Here is a 23670-nt window from a genome sequence, read left to right on the forward strand (position 1 = left end):
TGGCAATGCCAGATCCTTAACCAAGTGAGTGAAGCCAGGGATTGAACCTGCATCCTCATGGACACTATGTCGGGTTCTTAACTCACTGAGCCACTGCAGGAACCCCCTGACAGATGTTTTTAAATAAAGAATTCTATTTTGAGAATAAAACAATGTGGAGAAGCCTACCAGACATTTGTGGGAAGGCTGGATAGGCTAGAACCTCCTCCTCCTGGTGACTCTTCACCCAACCTGCCGGCCAAGGGCCCAGGAGTGTATGAACTGCCCCAAGGTGCTTTTCCTACTTACTCAAATGCATTCCAGTTGAAAGGCATTCAATCATTCAAGTCAAAATTGTGTTCTCTTCATAGTCCTATTGCACAGCCAGAAAGCTTTGTATGTGAGTGACAAGACAGACTCAGCACCAGGAGTCAGCCAACCGGGTTGCCGTGGAGGGTCTGCTGGGCTGAGAGACCTGGCTTTCTTATCAAAATAAAGGATTCGGACCTGATCAGTCTTTTGTTTACTCCATAAGTAATATGCTATTATTCTTCTAAGGTCTATAGCTGTGATATTTCTGATTTTATCATTAAAATGATATGTAAAACCCAGAATAATCTGAGGGATGCAAATATAATTTGGGAATAACATTTCAAGGAAATCTGGGGGTAGCCAGATTTTGTCATCTATTATAAAGAGGAAATCTATGCTAATTAAATGTATATATGAAGTTCATAAATACTTATGACTTTCGACTTATAGCTGAAGTTCGTTTCTCTTCAAACAGAACATTTGAATGTGCCGACGTACCTTTGTACACTGTGGGGAATGTATAACACTCTCACAGTCACTTTAAAAGGCACTGCATTCCATTTTGCTTTGGAAACAACCTGTGTGGCTATTACGTCCACAGCCCAAAATGTCTCATCAACATATCATTGTTTGTGATGGGGAATTCCAGGCTGCTGGGTGGGAGAGAACAGACTGGGAACTCTTTCATAATGGCTCCAGGTTGCTGTGATGACTGTGGCTTGAAAGAATTCTTTGTTCTTTGTCCAGGCTTAGCAAGCACTTGGGGACTTTTGGTGACAGCCAGTAAGGGGTCAGAGCTATGGAGTCATTGGCATTTAGCTCTGGATGGCATCTCAGGAGGCAGTAGGGCAGGGAGGTTGGGAGCAGAGCTTTGGCACAGGACAGTACTAGCACAGGACCCCAGCTACAGTCCTCCTTAGCTGTGTGAGCTGGAACAAGTTGCTTATCTTTTCTACATCTTATAAGACAGGGATAATAATTCATACCTCCCAGGGCTGTTGTAGGGAGCTGATAAAAGAATGCTTAAGGTAGTAAGTACTGAACACATTGAAGTTGCTGTGGGTATCAGACAATACCAAAGAAGAGGAAGAGAGGTTCAAGGTCTCATGGTGGGTCAGTGGCAGCTCCAGTGCTGAAAGGGTACCAGTCTTGACTCCCTGTCCTCCTTCTAGCTCTTTCTAGTTCTTTGGGATTACCTGCCTGACCACAACAGCTCATTAGATAAGGAAATGGGAGGAGATGAGAAGGAGCTGGATGAGCAGATACAAGTCAGCCATCTTTCTTGCTTGAATCCCTTCCCTGAACACTCCTTCCTAAATGCCCCTTCCCTCTATGCCTCCTTTTCTATTCTGATACTACCCTCAGTATTTACAGTCAAGGCTTTGTTAAAAGATTTATCATTTTCAATCAGTCATTAGCAGTTGTTGAATGCTCATAGTTTGATAAACAGGTTAACTTTTGGTGCTTTTTTTAAAAAAAAAAACAATTATAATTGAGTGAAAGGACATATCTTTGACTTCACAGTCCCCTTTGCCACTATCACAACCACTGACATTACAGAAAGAACAAGCTAACGTGCTGCACCAGGCATGAATGCTACACGCACTCACACTTCTGGGCATGGAGCATCTGATGAGCTTACCCCTCAGGTGATGCCCACGTTACCTTGCTTGGCGTCCTGCTTCCCCCTCTCTGCACCTTGCCGTCAATCCTGGGTCAATGCCTATCAATTCTGCTTTGGTTTACTTTTTGGTTACAAGCAATAAAAAGAAAGTAATCGACTAAAACTTAATAAAAGAGGATCAATAAAATAGATAATAAAAAAATACCAAAGGGTGTTTCTAAGTCTTAATCCATTGTATATGCTTTTTGATTTCCACTCCTAAATATAGTAACCGCCTTTTATTGAGTGTTCACTGTGTGTCTGGCACTGCTTTCCCAGTGTCACCTGATCTGTAAGAAGCATGGCCAGATTTTTTTTTTTCATATTTTTGGCTGCCCTGTGGCATATAGAGCTGCAGGGCCAGGGATAGGATTCAAGCAGCAGTCGCAACCTAAGCGGCAGTAGCAATGCTAGATCCTTAACCCACTGTGCAGTGGTAGGGATCAAACCCAGTGCCATAGCATTCTCAAGACTTTGCATATCCCAGGCTGCGCCACAGCAAGACCTCCAGCATGGCCGGAATTTAAACCAACTTAACCTAAGGCTGAAGCTTGGGTTCCTGGGCTTTCTTCTCATTGGTCTTTGAAAAGTAGATGCCCATCCATTGTTGAAGATTTAGTTCATCTGTTCATAATATTTAAAAATTAGAAATACTCTAGATGTTCATTAATTTGGGATTGGTTAAATAAGTTAGGATCAGTCTCTCTATATTGGGATAATATATGCATATATAAAATCAAGATAAAATTATTGACATGAAAAAATGAGAGATTGTGGAGAGAAAAAAATTTACAAATCAGCACATCTAATAAGATTCTACTTCTGTGGACATTCCTGTGTGCTGCCCGCATTTTCAATAAGTCACTCTACCCAGAGGAAAAGTCCGGAAGGACATTTAACAACATGTTGAGTAATGTGATTACTCTGTTACTGGCTCAATGTTTGCTTCTCCTCATAATGCCAAGGTATGACAGTTTGTGATTGAGATCAGTAGGAGCTGATTAGGATTTGATGAGGTCATAAGGGTGGGGCTTGATGGGATTAGTGCTCTCATAAAACAAAAAGACCCCACAGTTTCCTCTCTCTGTCTGAATGCACACCTGAGCACACAGTGAGTTGGCAATGCTTTTTGAATGTCCCTCCCTCTCATCTAACTGTGAAGTGTGCAAAGGCCAGGGACTATTGATTCATCTTTACAGTTCTAGTTACTGCAGCAGTGTTTAGCACAAAAAATACTTTGCCAATGAAGAAAAAAGAATAAAAAATAATATCATACATGCATATGCCTGAGCCATCTCTGCCTATTCTGATGCGGCCGATTGAATTCTGTCCCCAGTAAAGGGAGGAGTGGAGGTGAGTTGGGGTGTTTCTCTTTTTGTCCAAGAAGAAAGCTACAGTAATGGCAGCCATGCTCCCTGAGAAGCCACAGTGTGAGGACAAAAGGAACAATTGAACTTAAACTCATGAGATTTCCAACAACTCTCATGTTTTCCTTAGTCACCATCTGCTTCTCCTAATGGGACTTCCAGCTGCAGCTGGTGAATCCGCCTAGCTTGGCCTTGGCCATGGCTTCTCTCAGCCACAGGAGGCCCAATGCCAGTCTCAGCCTCATTCAACCACAACAGTTGGAGTAGGTGTCTTGTTAACTTGCTTTTACCATTGATAAAAAATGATAAAACTATTCAAAACATTAACCCTATCACCACACTATTCATGGCAGTTGGCTCTCTCATCCAAAATGACATTAAATAGATCGTTGCCTTCTCTACTTCAAGCCAGTTAGGCCTAATACTAGTTACTATTGATATTAACCAACCACACTTAGTATTCCTTCACATATGAACACATGCATTTTTAAATTCATATTATTCATATCCTCTGGGTCTATTATTCACAACCTAACCAACGTAACATTGCTTAACAAAGCTTATTTAAAGCTGTACCCAATATTTCAACCTCTCATTATCAGATGCGTAGAGCTCACAGGTGACCCTTCCCTTACAGGCTTTTGCTGTAAAGACTTAATGATGAAAACTGCTAACATGCCACGTACCATTGCCTAAGCCATATCAATTACACTCAATGCCATTTCCCTAGCAGCTGTCAATAGTAGTCAAATTACTTTCTTTGCATGTCCAGGACAACCTTGTTTTTCAACTCTAATTCTTTTTTTTTTTGTCTTTTTTGTTGTTGTTGTTGTTGTTGTTGCTGTTTCTTGGGCCGCTCCCGCGGCATATGGAGGTTCCCAGGCTAGGGGTCGAATCAGAGCTGCAGCCACCGGCCTACGCCAGAGCCACAGCAACGCGGGATCCGAGCCGCGTCTGCAACCTACACCACAGCTCACGGCAACGCCGGATCGTTAACGCACTGAGCAGGGGCAGGGACCGAACCCGCAACCTCATGGTTCCTAGTCGGATTCGTTAACCACTGCGCCACGACGGGAACTCCTCAACTCTAATTCTAATCAATGAAAATAATCCTCTCCTGATCAATTCCATTGAACATCTTTTAAGGAGGCATTTTCAGTGGATTTTTTCTTTCAAACAATAATACTCCAACAACGATTCCACAAATAACTATACCCTACTTCTTAAAAATGAACAGTTCTTGCTGTAACTGTCTTAGGTTTTATTTTGGCACTTGAACTTCACAACACAAAACCTAAAATTTAATTCCCCTTTTTACCTGTATAAAATTTCCAAACTCTTCAGATCTTTTTCTGATTATTACTCACTTCCTGTTACCATTTATCAACCTTTCAGCAAACCCCAAACTAGCATCATTATTATTACACTTAATTTGGCTAGAAAAAAAAGTATTATCACAAACTATTTCCTCTCTTCATATAAAAACTTCCACATTGATTTCAAACGAAAAAGGCTTACTTTCCCTCTTTTTCTTTATCATACCAATGTTAAGTTGACTTCTATTTAAATTCCACGAGTAATCTTCATAACAATAAAAATACTAATGGGGGAGTGTCCTTTGTGGCTCAGCAGTTAATGAACCCAACCGGGATCCAGGAGGATGATGGTTCAATCCCTGGCATTGCTCAGTGGGTTAAGGATTTGGCATTGTTGTGAGCTGAGTGTAGGTCACAGATATGGCTCAGATCCCCAGTTGCTGTGGCTGTGGTATGGGCTGTCAGCTGTAGCTCCGATTCAACCCTTAGCCTGGGAACTTCTATTGCCATGGATGTGGCCCTAAAAAGCAAAAAAAAAAAAAAAACCCCAAAAAACAAAAACAAAAAACCTAATAGGGAGATCCCTGGTGGCTTTGTGGTTAAGGGATAGGCATTATCACTGCTGTGGCTTGGGTTTGATTCCTTGCCTGGGAACTTTCACATGTGGGCCAAAAAGAAAAATACTAACAAATAAAGATTAACCACTTACCATCACTAGTCATACCTATATGTGCAGCCACTCCTATAGTATTCTTACTAAAAACCTAGCATCTCGGAGTTCCCATCATGGCGCAGTGGTTGACGAGTCTGACTAGGAACCATGAGGTTGCGGGTTCGGTCCCTGCCCTTGCTCAGTGGGTTGGCGATCCGGCGTTGCCGTGAGCTGTGGTGTGGGTTGCAGACGCGGCTCGGATCCCGCGTTGCTGTGGCTCTGGCGTAGGCCGGTGGCTGCAGCTCTGATTCGACCCCTAGCCTGGGAACCTCCATATGCCGCGGGAGCGGCCCAAGAAATAGCAACAACAACAACGACAACAAAAGACAAAAAACAAAACAAAACAAAACAAAACAAAAAAAACCTAGCATCTCAAGTATCATAAATTACTCAATTTCCTATGCCATTAAAGTTAAAATACTAACTCCTTCTCATCATTCTTTACAGCTTGCAGAACTCCTGAAACTTCTATTAATAAGCCTCCAAAGAAACACTCCTAAACCAACAATAATAGAAACCTCAGGGTATTCTTTAGTAGCTATAGCTATAATATATAAAGAACTCACCAACATTCCCTCCTTCTCTATGTTTTCCAACAGCTGGCAATTGAAAAGTCAGAATGCCTTGAGAAAGAGGGATTTAGGAAAAATAGTGACTTTAGAACCTTTATCTACCTGATTATCCATGCATCCATCCATGAACCCATTCATCCATGCAACAACCTATTTGCCCATGTTTCTGTCCATCCAAACTTCAGTAACAAATATTTATTGAGAATATGCTATGTGCTTTCAGTAAGTTTACAGTGGTGAACAAAGCAGACATCAGAGAAATCTGGGCTGGTGTCATAACTCAGCCACTTAGCAAAACCATGTTACCTTGTGAAAGTTATGTGTTCTCTTGAGCTCCTTTCTTTGTCTCTCAATTTGGGATTCTCTTTGCTGCTTCATGGTAAAAGGGTTAGAAGAAATATTGTACTTACAGGAAAACACTTAGCACTGTGCCAAGAGCATAGTAGGTGCTCCACAAACAGTAGCTCCATATCTCCCCAGAGACTCCTGACTCCCAGCATACTGCCACACAGGACAGCATTTCTGCACAATCTTCACACGTGGCAGCAGCAGGACCTCTAGAGCGATGTGCATCTGGATGTGGAGCAGAGTCCTGATAAGAGCTGGTGGCAAGTCTTAGGCTTACCGGTCCCTGAAGAACAAGAGCTCCTTTCCCAGCATTGTCACGGCATCAAAGGATGAGCTGGAGTCACAGATGTCAGGGAGGGATGGATTGTGAGGGGGGCCGTGGGGCACAGTGGGCTTTCCTGTGAATGTTTTCCGAGGTCCTAGGATTCAAAGTGACTTGGTCAAAATGGTACCAGGAATATAGAGTCTGTACAACTTCTGCTCCAGAGACCCACTTCCACTGCATATGTGAAAGCAATAGAGAGCATGGCTGTCAGTGAGAGGCAGATAGGGTTTGAATTCCAGCTTCACTACTTGCTTACTTGTATGATACAGACAAATAATTTAACCTCTCTAAGCCTCCACTTCCTCAGTGTAAAGTGGAGGAAGTCAATAACAGTACCTACTTCAGAAGGTTTTTGTGAGACTCGAAGAATACCTGAGAAGCACTTAGTGGAATGCTTGGCACATAATAAAAGTTCAAAAAATGGTAGGTATTATTTTATTATTATGCAAAACTTCTTTGATAGCTACAGGTGTCCTAAATTAGAAATGTTTTAAAAATTGCCTCAGACTTTTTTTATAATGAAGTATTTGTTCTCAATAAGATTATAACTTTCTTATATATATATATACATATATATATGCATACATATATATATGTTTTGCCATAGCATGCAGAGGCTTGATGTGAGATGTCAATTCCTAGACCAGGGAGTAAACCTGGGCCGCAGCAGTGCCAAATCCTAACCATTAGGCCACCAGGGAACTCCCTCTTGCAAATCTTCATACTATTTTTTTTTTGTCTTTTTGCTATTTCTTTGGGCCGCTCCTGTGGCGTATGGAGGTTCCCAGGCTAGGGTTTGAATCAGAGCTGTAGCCCCCAGCCTACGCCAGAGCCACAGCAACGCAGGATCCGAGCCACATCTGCAACCTACACCACAGCTCACGGCAATGCTGGATCCTCAACCCACTGAGCAAGGGCAGGGACCGAACCCGCAACCTCATGGTTCCTAGTCGGATTTGTTAACCACTGTGCCATGATGGGAACTCCCATACTATTTTTGTACAACTTATGGGTGTCCTGCCTTGTGCACAAGCCTTTTCTTAGGGATCCAGGAAAGACTGAGTGAATTCTTGAAGCACAGTGGAGGTGGCAGCCACTTAAAGGCATTTTCTGGTGGATCATCTTGGAACACAGGACTTGCCCCTTGGGAGGGTTGCTGGAGGTTTTTCATCTCCCATTCTGTTCCTGAGGACTGTCTATCAGCTGCAGAGGAGTGAGCTGGGGCAGCCTGTGACATTACTCCTGGCAGGTCTCTTGCTTGATTGAGTCTTGTGACCAGAGCTGAGTATCAGGGAAGGAGTGAGGCACAGGGAGGGCCCATAAAATGTGAGACATGGGTGAGATGGGGGGTGAGGAAGCGTCAGCAATGGAGTGAAGATCAGAGGTGGAACGATGCCTTGGGAGAAGATCAGAAACTGGAAATTAGTCAGCTCAGAAATGTGCTGCCATTTTTTGAGCACTTACTAATGTGCCAAGCACTCAACAAAGGGTCAGGGTGGCAAGGAGGTCAGGGTGTGATGTGGGTGCTTCCTGGCAGTATAAAACCATGTTTCTGTCCTTTATTCACCTGTGTAAAAATGGCCATGTCAAAATCAGAATAATGAAGACTGGACCCATAAAGGGAGGCAAGGATTTCGAGTAGGTCCTTCTTGGTGACCACAGAAAGTGTTTGCTATGGGAGCACTGGGGCCAAGTTTATAAAATGGAGAGTTTCATGGTTTTTTGTTTTCATTTTTTTTTTGAACTATCAACAAAAAAATCCATCTTCTTCTAACGTCTAACGCCTGACCTACTCTCCAAAGATGCACACATGATTGTATTTTCTGCGTACGCCAAGGAACCAATATGCTCTGGAGGATAGATGCACAACTTAACTGCATATCTTAGAACAGAAAGCAATACTCATATCTGGTAAATAAGCTCTTCACAAGAGGCCATAGTTGGAGCTGCGGTCCCTAGCTTAATCTTCACCTGTGCAGGTAACTCATGACAAAGTATCCTTTCTTTAAGATGGAGACTGAATGCCTGTCACTTTCAGAGGCTGGGGTCCAAAAAAGTGTATTGATTGTACCGTACAGTGCCTGGATCCCTTTCACATCATCCTTGGGGAGGTGGAATCCATAGGGATTCTGGTACTTGTAAGTTGGGTACATCAGTGCTGATGGGTCTGTGGAATGGGCCAGACCCAGTGCGTGGCCAAATTCGTGAGCAGCAACAGTGAATAAATTGAAACCTAGACAATATGAGAGAGAAAAAGACAGCATCAACACAGAGTTTTGTTTTCAACATGTCCTGTTGTCACAGGAGAATTTATGCCCAAATCCACAGTTTATTCATTTTCTTTTCATAACTAGGTTATTCAGAGGTTGGTAGGTTGTTCTGTGCTTAGCTTTGCTGACCTCGGTTCTTCCCCGCTTGGCGAGGAGGGGCTTGTGGGGAGGGGAGGATGGAAATGTAAATCAATCCGTTTTGCTCATCGTCACTGGGGCTCAGTAGATTGATAAAGAAGGGCCTTGGAGCTAACAGTGGCAATAATACCTACATTTAGGCCATGGCTGCTTTGCTAGTTCTCTATTACAGCTGACTTCCTCTTATCCATACACATTTCACTGGGAAGATTTCCAGATGACATGCACGATGTTCTGGAACTTTTATACCCATCCCCATTGCACTTCTCAGGAAAGTGCTGATTCCCTCAGGTCATTTCTGAATGTAGGCCTATTTCCAAGTACAAGTAAGAAAGAGAAAACACTAGGTAGTCAAAGAAAAAGAGAGCTGCATGTTGGGGAGGTGGTGGCTGCTTCTTGAGAGTCTATGCTATGAACCCGAGATCAGACACGTCTACAGGACAGTTGAGGGTGGATATTTTCCCTTATGGTGTTCCCTTTTGGATTTTTGGCTTACTTGTTTTTCCTAGCCAGCCCCCCTAGTTAAAGGGTGGCTTGGGACGTTGAACCTCAAGGTTTCATGATGGAGGCCCAGAAGAAGGTACAATATTTTCCAGGTTATGGTGAATTGTGCATATATACCATTCATTCCCATAGTCCACTTCTCAGCATTGTCGAAATGTGTATCTCCTCCCAGGCCTTCTCCAGGTGCAAATGCATGGGCTAGAGTCCCTCGAGGCCCATCGAATGGATAGGAATCCCCGTGATCTAAATAAGTGGGGAGAAATACCAACAGGATTTAGTTCTTCTAGCAGTTTTTGAGGGGTACATGATATCACAGGGAACGGACACCGTTTTGAATAGCATTGACACTTATACAAATAGATTTACTTTTCCATATTTATTATGTATAAGAAGCAGCTCACATGTCAATGAGTGATCTGTCCATCAAAAAATTAAGAGGAATGTTTTGTATTTTAAAGATAGTAAGCATTACAGTGTTTATCTGGGGGGCTGCACCCATGGCATATGGAAGTTCCCAGGCCAGGGATTGAATCTGAGCTGTGGCTGAGGCAACGTTGGATCCTTAACCTGCTGGGACACAGTGGGAACTCCTGCACTCTTTATTAATTGGCACAAGGTCTATTGTAAGACTATGATCATGCTACAGATTACAAAAGGAGAAAGAAAAGATTGTCATTTTAACATGATTCGGGCTAAGACAATTATAGTGAATTGAACAAGTATATGTTTTCTGTTTCCACAGCACAATGTAATGTAATTTAAGAAAGTGTCACAAAAGAGAAAAATAGTCTCTGTAATTTTGATATACTTGCATGCATAAAATTCATGAAAATAATAAGGGTGTTTATTAATTTACAACTTAAAATTTTTTTTTTCAATTTTTTTTTTTAGGGCTGCACCTGCAGCATATGGAAGTTCCTGGGCTAGGAGTGGAATTGGAGCTGTAGCTTCTGGCCTCCGTCACAGCAACACCATATCTTAGCCACATCTGCAGCCTATATCACAGCTCATGACAATGCCAGATTCTTAACACAGTGAGCAAGGCCAGGGATCAAACCCACTTCCTCATGGATATTAATTGGGTTCTTAACCTGCTGAGCCACAACGAGAACTCCATTAAATTACAACTTTTAGGAGTTCCTGTCGTGGCGCAGTGGTTAACGAATCCGACTAGGAACCATGAGGTTGCGGGTTCGGTCCCTGCCCTTGCTCAGTGGGTTAACGATCCGGCGTTGCCGTGAGCTGTGGTGTAGGTTGCAGACGCGGCTCGGATCCCGAGTTGCTGTGGCTCTGGCGTAGGCCGGTGGCTACAGCTCCAATTCAACCCCTAGCCTGGGAACCTCCATATGCCGCGGGAGCGGCCCAAGAAATAGCAACAACAACAACAACAACAAAAAAAGACAAAAGACAAAAAAATTACAACTTTTAAAGCTTAATGTGTTTTGTTTTATTATCTGTATTTAATAAAAAGTTCATTTCAAATATAATATTAAAGGAGGAAGAAAAAAATGAGGGATGTTGTGGAAACTACATTTTATAGGGGTCCTGCTGTATACTCAGGGAACTATATCCAATCTCTTGGGATAGAACACAATGGAAGATAATATAAGAAAAGGAAAGTATATATATGTATGACTGGGTCATTTTGCTGTACAGCAGAAATGGGTACAACATTGTAGATCAACATTTATATTTTAATAAAAAAACTACATTTCATAGTTTTTCAAGATTTTAGTGAGCATACTTTGTTTTATTAAAACCCAGCGAAACAAATTTCTGGTGTGCCATGTCCCAGCTTTTGGCACAGTGGTGTTTAATCAGGTTGCTGCCCTGAGGACCTGGTTAAGTGGTAGCACAGTCCCTAGTCAACTTATGTTTTAGGGGACAGAGCAAAAGCTTGAAAGAGCAAGAGTGAGCCAGATGTTAATTCCATCACCCCCAAATCTGCCTGAGCCACACTGTCCTGCTACCTCACAGGGGGTGGCCTTGGTCCTCCTGGAGGAACAGGACTCGCCATGGCTCAGGTCATACCCAGGGCCACCTCTCAAGCGGTCATACTTAGGACTTGCTTGACCTTCTCTCTCCTAGCTTCTAAGCATGTATTCCCCCAGCGAGATCAGGTTAAAACGAAGATCAAGACTTGAAAGAATAGGGGAACTTGGAAATGTTATCTGTGGGAGGGAAAAAGCAATGATACTCACCTTGACTCTGAGGAAGCAGAGAAAGAAAAGGAATTACATAGCCTTTTCTTCATCTACTACTAGACATGCTTCTCTGAGAAGGGCTCCACTCCTCCCCAGGGGGTTGGGGGGATGAAGTGGGCAGGTTGGGAGCAGGCCTGGCAACTCCCAAAGGTGGTCTGCAAGTGTGAACCAGACAGCCACGCCAGCTACTCTCCTAATCACTGCTGCACTGGAACGCTGTCAGGGCCCCCGTGGAATTAGTCCTCAGTGAGGATCGAGGTGGGAGATCCTTGCCTGATGTGGAAGCGGGTATATGGCGATGGACCTCCTCGTGAGAACAGGATGAGGTCAGATGGCCTCCCAACCAATGGGAAAGCTAAATCTAACAGAATTTGTCCCCAATGGGGCAAAACCCACAGCGGAAGCTGGGTATGCTGAGTCCCTTCTACAGCTCAGGCTAATGATGACAAGAAATGCTGAGAACTCCCCAGGTTCTATTTTCTGGCCAGATGAATGAAGATGGTGACTTTGCCATGATCTTGGCCTCTGCCCATCACGCCATTGTGTGAAGGAGGAGCATGCTGGTCATGTGGATTCAATATCATGGAGGGAAAAGTATTGGAACATTTCTCTTCTGGATTAGTACCCAAAAATCCAAGAAGCACCACAGTACCTCCAGTTTCAAAGGATATCATAATATCCGCTTCTCCCGCGTTTACTCTAACAAAGCTCAAAGGGACAGCGCTGCTCCAGGCCTGCAGGGCCATCTCCATTGCCTTGTCCACTTCTGCAGGAGTCATGGAAGGTGTGTATTTGGATATTCTGTAAAAACAGAAGGAACATGTTCTCCTTTTAGTAAGTGCTCCTCAGTGAAGGAAGCAAGAATTATGTCAAGGTTGTACTAAAATATTGTAACAAGGTTGTAAAAATATTAAAGATATATCTACAGTTTAGATTTTTTCTCCAAAATCATAATTCTTATTTTACTGTCTTATTTGTTAAATTACCGAAACCTGTGAAACAATAAGAAAAATGAAGTGGGAAAATGAAAGAGTTGAGATAAGCTGGTGCTGAAATAGTTTGGGTTTCCTTGTTATTATATATCACCAACTTTAAAGAATAACACCTTGCGTAATTTTATGGGTAGTTAGAAGTCCATTTTCCCTAAAGTGGTTTTAACTGAGCAAGGACCTCTTTTTCCCCAAAAGTGACTGAAAATTTTCAGTTGTAAAAAATAAAAACATGAAATTTTGAGGTTTTGCAAATTCTTATTCAGAGGCCATTAGATTTTCCCCAGGGCCATGGGGAAGGTTTTTTTTTCTTAAAATAATGTATATTTTTAAGAAAAAGTGCTAGCTTGTCACTAGGATGCTCACATGAACTGAAAACGGCTTTGAGTCTTTCATCAAGTCTTGGTCTGACAATGACTTTGGGAGGCAGAAAAGTACAGAATGTTTTGGACAGACAGTGGGTGTAGACAGTTGGTGTTTCTCTGGGATGTGGTGAACGAGCCCAGGGGCTGGGGGTTCTCGGCAGCATGTAAACGAAGGATGGGAGAAAGGAACTTCCACCAGTGAGTTTGGGCTCCGATGGAGTATGGGCTGCAGAGTTAGAAGTGAATTAGCCAACTTTGGGAGCAGGCTCCTACCCTACTTCCTTTTTCCCCAGCTCCTAGTCCAGGCTCTGGCAAAGAGTAGGTGTCTTAGCAAATACTTGTTAAATGAATGAACTCATGAATAAAAAAGTGTTTTTTAGAGCCTACTCAGTGGTTCTCAAAATTTATGACCAGTGATAATTACTTAGGAAGCTTGTTAATACACAGGTGTGATCGAGAAATCTGCATTTTCACAAGTAGCCTAGCCTATTCTGATGCAGGTGGTACAATCTCAGCCAGAAACTAACAGTGGTTATTCTGGGATCTAAAAGGAAGGGACCAAGTCCCATAGAGATGATGGGAAATAACTAAACCTCAGCAATGGAGAGGGAAGGAGCAAGGAGATATTTAGCTCCGGGGATTGGGGCCAAGAGGAGTTATCCTGTCCAAGGAGGAAGCCAGAAGGAACCCTTAAAGGGACTATTTACTGTTTTCAGAATATGCCAAGCACACTGCATGAATAAGAGCCTGTGATTTATCACAGCTCTGTATACAGTTAGTATCTTGAAATTCTCTCACATTATAGACAAAATATTCATACCTACAGAGCTGACTGTGTATGTTGAGATGGAGGAGACAGAGAAGGGGAAGGGACAGCACCAGAAAGGAAGAGCACGTGGAGAGAAGTCCTGATCCGTGGGCCTAGAGACTGATAGGCAGCAGTGATAATAGCTAATAGTCTGTGAACACATACTATGGAGTGGACTCTGTTCTAAGCCCTTTTAAAATGTGGTATGTCCTCTAATCCTTACAACAATCTTAGGAGGTAACAGTCATGATCTACCTTTTATGACTAGTCAAGACTTGAGCCCATTCTTTGTTTCCAAAGCTTATGCACATGCACATAAGCATTATGTTATACTTTGTCCTTTTTCATTCTCTGGGGTATGTTATAAGGAGTTATTTGGAGATCTGGTGGCTAGCTGGATAGATTACCAAGATAGTCTCTAGTTTTCAAGTGGGTTGGCGGTGTGAGTGTGTTGAGGGGTTTTGGGGGCTGCCCAAAGACTGTTACCACACGAATATTATGCTCTTCAAGTCTCTGACTAGCCTGCTCTATCACCTTTTGTGCATAATCACAGACTAAAATTCTATGATACAGTTTAAGAAATGATGGGAAAGACTTCATAGGTTTACAGAAAGTTTTCCTGTATTACTCTTAATCATTTCGTATTGTCTTGCATGTTCAATTCCTCATAGGATATTTCCCAAATGCTTTGATTTTTTGTGGAATTTTTGGACTTCAGCAGACTAATAACTGTGTTAAGAGCGCCACCTTATGGACTCATAGGCTTATAGCAACTAACAAGTGGCCTAGAGCAATCAACTGGTCTTCTTGGGTTTGGGCCCCATGTGATACAGGGACTCACCGGTGCGCTAGCACAGTTTAAAAACAGGGTCTACGACCAAAACTCCTCATTGGTAGGCTTTTCGATTTCCATATTGTAAACACTCTCACTATGGCTAGTTTCAAGCTACCGACTTGCCACCAGTGGACGGTAAAGTTGGGAGAAGATGAGTAGCAGCACACCATTTCCATCATACAGATAAGCGCTGTAAATGACCTCACGAACACAGATAATAGCAAAATGTAGTGTAATAATAGGGAAGCAATGTTTTGTTTACCTTTGCTTTTTCGTTGTGCATAACTTATATACAATTTAATATACAATATAATAATATATATTTTAATTGTAAGTTTATACCATTTAATTTTTAACGATGGCTGTGTTTAGCAACCAGCCTTCAAAATTCTTGGAGGCTTAATAACTGGCTGCAAAATTTCAGAAAATCTAAAGACTGGCTCCAGTTGGCTCTTAGGAGCCAGCTCCAACTCTTGGGACTATTTTAATAGTGTAGGAGTTCGTTTGCCGCCCAGTGGGTTAAGGATCCCGCTGTTGCCGATGTGGCTGGTGTTGCTGCTGTGGCCCAGATTCAATCCCTGGCCACGTGCCCAGTGGGCCAAAAAACAAAACAAAATACCGTCTAGTTTTCCAGATCCCCAGATATCGACCAGATGTGCTCATCCATATTATGAAACTAGATTCTGACCCTGGCTGGGTCTACACTTTTCTGGGAATAAAGTCCAAAATGCTTAGCCTCGTGTGCTAGCTGCCTCTGGTGCTGCCTGTCCAGCCTCGCTCTCCCCATCCCTCAACACCCTCCGCTCAGCTCACAAGCACTGCTCCCGGTGCTACTACCCGGTGCTCCTACCGCTACCGCTCTGCACACCAAGACATTCCACTCCCTGCTCCTATTTGCCTGGTCTCCTTTTCTACTTGGAAAGCCCTAATGTTTGTGAGGCCTGAGGCAAAAATACAAACGGAGGCCCCCTTCTTTCCCAAAGCCTCCTCCGTTGGCATGGGCAATGCCCACATGTCTAGGCAGCATCCACCTGCCTCTAATCCCACCTGTGGGGCAGGCAGGCCTCATAGTTCCTGGCAAGGAGGCCTGCACTGGCGCACAAATGGATGCAGACTGCTGGGCTGGAATTCCTGCCTGAGAACCTAGAGCACAGCGAGGGTGCAGGTCTTGTGTGTGTCCCCCTGGATTATGCAGAGTCCCCGTGGGGTAGGAGGAAGACAGAGGATGGCTGGGTGGGGGCCACACTCACGTGTGAGGTGGAGGGGGGATAAAGTGGGAGACTGGAGATCTTGGGGCTAGGGATTGACCTGCTAGGCTTTGCCTTCAAGTTGAGCTCAGATGTCACTGGCCCATCCCTGGGCAACTGGGTAGATCTCTCCACCCTGTTGCCACAACCCTCTGCTTAGACCTATAGTTTCACAGTTCTCGCTGGGAGCTGTGACTTGTGTATAAGTTCCCTAAATTCAGGAAAGGTAACCTACCCCTCTTCATATCTCCAAAATTGAATGCCTATGGCAGACATTTATAAACTGTCAATAAATTATTTTTGGAATTAATAATAAATTAATTTATTAGTAAGTGAATTTGTTTGCTTCTGTTTTAGAAGACTGTTTTAAGAAAACTGCTTGGGGAGTTCCCACTGTGGCACAGCAGGTTAAAGGATCCATTGTTGCTACAGTGGATCCCTCCCTGGCCCTGGAACTTCCATACGCTGCAGATGCAGCCAAAAAAACAAACAAACAAAAAAAATAAAAAACCAAAAGGAAAAGAAAACTGCTTGGTCCTGTCAGGTTATTAATCCTACACTAGATTATTTTTCTTTAAAGATACATACAGGAGTTCCGTTGTGGCTCAGCAGTTAACGAACCTGACTGGTATCCATGAGGATGCGAGTTTGATCTCTAGCCTCACTCAGTGGGTTAAGAATCCGGTGTTGCTGTGAGCTGCAGTGTAGGTTGCAAATGTGGTTCAGATCTGGCATTTCTGTGGCTGTGGCATAGGCTGGCGGCTACAGCTCCAATTCAGTGCCTAGCCTGGGAACCTCCATATGCCGCTGGTGTGGCCCTAAAAAGACCGAAAAAAAAAAAAAAGAAGAAGAAGAAAAGAAAAAAATAAAGATACACACATTGTCTCTAGTTGGTAAAATCGTAAGGCCTAAAATGGCCAACTATTAATATACTCCCAAGACCCTACTTTCTAGTGAATTCTCCATCATCATTGCCTAAAGACTAGAACTAAAATGTTCTCCTTCTTTCTTAAACAGGAGATGTGCCATGATTTTGATACAGATCAGAAGGAAGATATTTTTAAAAGAAAAGAAAGAGGGAGAGAGAGAGGCTCTTTCTCTCCTAGTTTGGAAAGACTCGATCTCATTACCTGTATGTCAAAGTATTTTTTTTCCATTTGGGTTCACCTGGGAAGAGGCGGTAGTTGGCCACATCCGGAACTCCGCAGCGAGGCCTCTTGATCACATCCATTGTGGTCTGGTCTAACTTCCCGGTGACTCGGAGGCCAAAGAACGCCTGCAGCTCCTTAATCTTCTTCACCATGGAATTGCCTCCCTTTGCAACCATCTCACCGACCTGGTGTCCTCCTTTCTTTGTGTAATACTTGTCAAGGTAAGCCTGAAACGGAGAGGCAGGGGGACATCTGCAGCACGATCCCTGGGCAGTACTCAGCTCGGGTAAGACAGGGACGGTGTTCTTGATATGCTAAGATGGTGTGAGAGTGTATGCCCACTTTTGAAAAAATTAGATGTATTTGCATAGATAAAGGTTAGATGGATATATGCCAGATTATTAACAACATTTATCTTTGGGTGGTGGCATTTTAGATTTTTTTTATTTGGGTGCATTTCGTACGTTTTCCTACAATGAACAGTTACTTTAAGAGGAAAAAGAATAATAGAAGGTGGAAGGAAAACAATGTGAAAATTTCCCCACAGACTATTTACTTGTCAATGAAGTCTCTACCAATTTGAGATATAAAGACTGTCTTTTTTCTCTGGTAAGTGTTATTGGTGTCATATCTTCATTATACATTACACAAGATCAGTATATTCTTAACTGTGGCTTTGGACGGCAACCTGTCCTTTTATGCAAGGGCAGCTGGTCAGTCTGTTTTCTGGCTGAGGTTTTAATCAGCTCAGGTGTGTTGAGTACATGGGGTGCAACTTGTTTTCAAGGAGCAGGTCTCCTAGGACTGGCTCTTTGTCCCTTGAAGCAAATAAAATTAGCCATAAATTATAAGGTTTTCATTTGCAATATGTCACTCAAAACATTTTGTGCCACTTACTGGCTGACGTGAGTGAAACAGGGTCATGTAAATGCTGAATCAGAGCCTGCTCTCGGCCCAGAAATTTCACCCACTCAACTTATTTTGGGAAAACAAAAAAGCAGTTAAAGGTGTGTATCTATATTTTATTAAATATAAAATTTTATATTTATATATTATTATAAGGTATTTATTTATTGTATATAAATATTAGTTATATATCCCATTAACTATATTTATTCATATTCATAAATTGTCTTTTATTATGTTTATATAAATAATGTGTATGATTCATTTACATGTCATGTATACATATAAGTTCAATGAGGCACAACAGTGTGCTCTGAAAATTGTGCTTCTGTTCTATTCCAACACTTGTGTGCCACTGGCTCAACATCTGATTGTGGGCCTGGGTCAAAGAGTTCAGGACTCATCAGAACTGTCCTACGTGCCTCCCTGCCCTCCATTCTTCCCCATTGTTAAAACCACAGGCTGTCCAGTGGTCCTCTCCCCACTTCTCTAATGTTTGACATATAAGAATAGCAAAGGTTTAGAGGGTCAGTCCCAGAAGCCAGGGGCCCAGGTGTTTCCCCACATCTAAGAGCTTAAAAGTACTTAAGTACTTAAGTGTACTTTGAGACAAGATAAAGTTCAAGTTATGGTTTCTTTTTCTTTCTGTTGGGCTAAGTCACAGAAATGGAACTGTGGGAACTTTTTGCTGTGTGATAAATCCTAAGTTCTAACAAGCTTGGGCAATTCCTTTAATTTCTTTTGTTATCAGCTTTCTCATCTATTAAATGGGGTTGGTGTCTGTCCTACTAATATATCAGTGTGAGGGTCCAGTGAGGTCCTCAGAGTAAAAATGCCTTTAAATGTATCAGAAGACCTTAAAATATATGTACCCTCTACTCATCAATTTCTCTTCTGGAAGTCTATGCTGAAAAAGTATCCCTTAGATTAGGCTGATGTGCAAAGATATTCATAGAAACATTTTTCATCTGGAAATATTCTGTCTCCAACAAAAGAAATGGCTAAATAAATTATAATTCACATATTCTGAAATATTTATAACTTTTAAACATGACTTTATAAAAGTAGTATAAAAATAAAAATTTAGGATGATATAGTAATAAAGGTATGAAACAAATTTTGAGTATAATAACAATTAAAAAAATCTTGATGCGCAGAAAGTAAACAGTAGTAAAAGCATCTGAATTTAACCAGTTTGTATTCAGAAGGCTTTTATCTTTATTTCCTTTAATTGTAAGTTCATGATAATGTGATAATGAAAGTTTATATTAAGTACAGTTTAACAGCTAATATTAACTATTGCATTTATATAACTACTTAAAAAAAGTAGAATAAAACTCTAGCTTATGAGATTTCATCATTTTCTAAGACTTCATGATAATTAGCTAATCAGAATTTAAAGGATATGAGTGGACATTGCATAAATCAACTAAAAATCTGTTTATCATTTCAAGATTATTGTGTTCATGGGTTTAGGAAAAAGTATATAGTATTTGGAAACTTTGCCTGCCTGGAGGTTCCAGGTATAAGAAATCATTTGTTCCCCCTGGAAAGAAGAGAACAATGTGGCAGGTGCTTAACCTGACCTGGGCTCCCGGGTCCCTGGTGTGTACTGGCCTGGCTTGACCTTGGGATTCTGGGATTTGGCCAGTACTTTCTTGCCACACTAGCCTGATGCTCCAACCCAAGCTCCTTCAGCCCCTGGCTGCTGTACTTCCTCCTTCCTCTGCCTGGACTGCTTTGGACAGATGGTCTTACACTGTGAAGTTCAGGCTCACTTAGTTCTTTATACAGTTCAGGTGCATCTCAAATGTCCCTTCCTCAGAGAAGCCTTCCTGGACTACTCAGGTGAAAATGCAGCCCCCACCCCAGTCCCAGTAACTATGGTTCTGGTTCATTTATTTTCCAATATCACTATCACTTTCTGAAATAACCTGGGATGCTTATTATTATTGACTTATCTCTTCCCAGCATCTTTCCACTCCCTCCTCCATCCTCATGTAAGCGGGACTTTATCTTTTCTGTTCACTGATGTCTCTCCAGTGCTTAGAACAGACACTGGCATGTAGCATACAGTAAACCTTCAATAAATAATTGCTGAATGAATGAACTTAAGCTGTTTTTATGAAATAAGTCAGTTTTCATGTTTCATTTATTATAAGTCTGCTAAAGTCATTAGATATTTCTATAAACTAGAAGGTGGGACAGTATTTCTTTCTTGTCACTGGGATCTACTTTAGAAGTTTTCCCAGGTCATTCCCAGCCTCCTGAAGAGCGACTCCTGTTCTTGCCCAGAGCGCATGACTGGGGCCACTGCAGGCAGGAGAAGGTCTGTTTGCCAGGTGCTGACAAGTTTCCTTGATCCTTGGTCCAGAGTCTTTCAGAGAGTATGTCCAAGGGAGACTGAGGAGGGCTGCCTTTTTTTGGAGAGGAAGAAGTAAGAGATCCCCCACATTCCAAGAACACCTAATTCTTTCCAAACACGCCTAGCAAAGGTAGCTTTTCCTAAGACTTGTGGACCTTATTCCTGAATATACCATTGGGGTGGGGGGCGGGTAGCTAATTGTTTTCTGTAAAGGCCCAATAGTTAATATTTTGGGTTTCATTATGTGGTTTCTGACATCATGGTACAAAAGCAGTAGTAGATGATATTTAAACAAACAGGCATGGCTGGTTTGGGCCCAATGACTGTAGTTTGTCTGAACCTGGACAAAACCACAGTCTCCCGCCACCCCAAAACAGTTCTGGCCTCAGCATGATCCTCCTTCTGCAGGTCACAAAGACTGAGGTTACTGAATCAGAGTGGCACGAGGCTGAGTGAGGGATAATTACATTCAGGGAGAAGGGACACAAAACTTAGTGGTTCTAGCAAAATACAATTTGAAGTAGACCTCGGTCTTCTGAGATATGTTATTTGGAATTTAGTTCATCCAAAAGTGGGTTCAAGTCGAAGGAGGTTCAATTCAACTGGTCCATATTCAACATCCACTGTGTTGTTTAATATACAGGGAAGATATTTAATATGTTTAAGGACTGGTGTGGCAGGGGGACTGACCAATTAGAAGAGTGGTGTAAGCCATCAATAGGCACCGGCTGGTACAGGTGAAAATCAGCTCTGCAATGCAGTACATGGGTGCAAGCCTTGCTGGTAGGAAAGCAACCCCAAGGCAGGGTTGGCCACCACAAATGTGCTATCATTTTGAAAGATGCTTGAAACAGGGGTCCTGGTGCAAAATATTTCACCTACACACCTTTCACCAATGTTGGAAATTCCATCCTTGGAAACTCATTTCTTTAGGTAAAAGATTGCCACCTTCCTTTTAAATGTAAAATAAACCACTTGGAAGCAAATATACATTGAATCACTGAGTCACACTAAGTCTTTGCATAAATTCCAATATGAATTATTTGTATCCAATCCTCTCCAGCAGTCAGTTGGGGGAGATTTTAAAAGAAGCCCCGTATGGAAAGTGTTAGTAAATAAGATACTTGGGAAATATGCTTTAGAGAGGAAAGACCCTCACGTGAAAAGTGGGTAGGCACCCAGGAAAAACTTGGCTCGCTTCAAATTCTGATCCAGTTTGCCCTGAGTACAAGAGTCATTTTCTAAAGAGTGAACACAGGAAATCTTTCTGTGTGACTGTTAGGAAGCTTAGCACTAAATTTCTGACCCACCTCTATTGTGCAAATCTTACACTTTGAGTTTTATTTTTCTGCCCTTATTTTCCCTCCCACATTGTTTCTCAAACACATCATTTGTCGTTTTGTAATTCAGTCTTGTTATTTTGTCTTTTGGCAAACCGCCTCAAATTCCGTACACAAGCAAGATACCTGAATAGATCTTTATTCATTTATTTATGCAATCGGGCAACACGGGTGCCCAGTGTGCACCAGACACCAGCCTTAGCTGTGCAGGATATCATATCCATTAGACTTCAGTGGGCTTATGATTTCAAAACCATAACAGATTTACCCTATTTTCTCATTATCCCCTGTAGGTTTTCTGGGGTAGGAGGGGAAAGAGGGAATTGGGCAAAGATTCACAAACCTGCGCGAGGTGGTAGTTGTTCCTTGAGGTCCTGGGGGTGGCAGCAAATAGGGAGGGGGCTGCAGCGGAAAACTTCAGAGCCGTGACGAGGAGGACAGCGAGGCCAGATGCAGGGAGCACCTTCATCTCCTCACAGTCGCTTGGTAATTATAGCAGCCTGGGGGACGGGACAGCAGACAGTGCACATTTGCACTTCGACTTTGAGCTGCTTTTATAGAGTCAAACAGGTCTGGGCCCTCAGAGCAAGGATGATTCATGTCTCAAAAGGTAATTACATAGCTCCTTTCTTCCCTGATGACGGGGTAATACAACAGTACACAGGAGTCAGGGAAAGCTTCATTCTTTGCGATTTACCAAGTCATAGAAAGAGAAAAACAGTCACTTTTAATGCAGTTTGTCAGCTACCTAGCACAAATTGGAGTAGACTTGATTAATTTGGGCCCAGCTCCACTGAAACATTTGATGAATCTCAGTTTGGGGTGTTTTACATTCTGCTCACAGAAAAGGTAAATGAGCAGGATATACTTTAATTTGTCCTTCGTAATTCTGAGCTCCCCACACATTCAATCCAATCGCCTGTATCTTCTGCATCCACTTCTATATTTCTCAGGAATGAATGCTTTTTATAATGATGGTTCTGGGACACGTAAGATCCTGACTCATCAAGGAAACATTACATTATGCTGTGCTGACTTAGGGTGGAAAGTGCCCTGATAACTATTAGAAAAACTATTGAATAAGTTAACGCGAGAGAGATGTTCTTTGGTAACTGAAACATTGGACAGAACCTGCCATTCTCTGTTCCTGCTGATTAACTTGAGTCCTACTCCTGTTCCTGGCTCTGATTTAGATGGGCCTTGATTTAGACATAGCACAGAGAAGTGATGTCGTATGGTGCAAAAAGCACTTTGGCATCAGATGAACAGATTAAAATTCGTTTTAAGATACTTCCTAGCTGTGTGGCTTTGGGAAAGTTATGTAACCTCTCTGAACATTAGTTTTGTTTTTGTTTTTTCCAATCTGCAAAAGACTGACAGTAGCACTGTGTGTAAAGCTCCTCACATTATAGAAGTAGCATAGCATGTTGCATGGTTCTGCAGGCATCGCTTGCATCCCCTATACCTGGGCTCAGGTCCTAGTTCTGACACTTGTCTATATGACTTTGTGTAGGTTATTTAATCTCTTGCAGCTGTGATATTTTTGCCTGAAAAATAGGGAAAATGATACCTGAAGAATTTTCATAACGGAGTAAATCAGGTCATAACAAAGCCCTCATCAGAGTGCTCAGTCCACCTCAGCTCTTACAAAATAATGTTCAACTTATCTTTTCGTTTGATACTGGGCACTAGGTAGACTTTTTTTTTAAATCTTTTTAGGGCTGAACCCATGGCATGTGGAAATTCCCAGGCTAGGAGTTGAATAGGATTTGTAGTTGCCGGCCTACTCCACAGCTACAGCAACATGGGATCTGAACCGTGTCTGTGACCTACACCACAGTTCATGGCAACACCAGATCCTTAATCCACTGAGCAAGGCCAGGGATTGAACCCATAGCCTCATGGATACTAGTTGGATTCATTACCACTGAGCCAGGGCCGGAGTGCCCAGGTA

The 23670-nt window shown here is 42.4% G+C and overlaps 1 protein-coding gene across 1 annotated transcript in view; it reads right to left on the bottom strand.

The window, feature by feature from the left end:
• Window positions 1-22196, bottom strand: part of MMP20 (matrix metallopeptidase 20) — a 46897-nt gene extending 24701 nt beyond the window's left edge. Inside the window, exons 1-6 of the mRNA XM_047752991.1 lie at window positions 22060-22196; window positions 17085-17332; window positions 12363-12511; window positions 9624-9749; window positions 8666-8827; window positions 6547-6688 (exon numbers count right to left, since the gene is read on the bottom strand). Of these exons, the coding sequence (XP_047608947.1) occupies window positions 6547-6688; window positions 8666-8827; window positions 9624-9749; window positions 12363-12511; window positions 17085-17332; window positions 22060-22185 (953 nt within the window). The 5' untranslated portion in view covers window positions 22186-22196. The remainder of the gene's footprint in view (window positions 1-6546; window positions 6689-8665; window positions 8828-9623; window positions 9750-12362; window positions 12512-17084; window positions 17333-22059) is intronic.
• Window positions 22197-23670: the final 1474 nt, after the last annotated feature.

This window comes from Phacochoerus africanus, chromosome 11, assembly GCF_016906955.1.
Source record: "Phacochoerus africanus isolate WHEZ1 chromosome 11, ROS_Pafr_v1, whole genome shotgun sequence".
Classification (NCBI taxonomy): domain Eukaryota; kingdom Metazoa; phylum Chordata; class Mammalia; order Artiodactyla; family Suidae; genus Phacochoerus; species Phacochoerus africanus.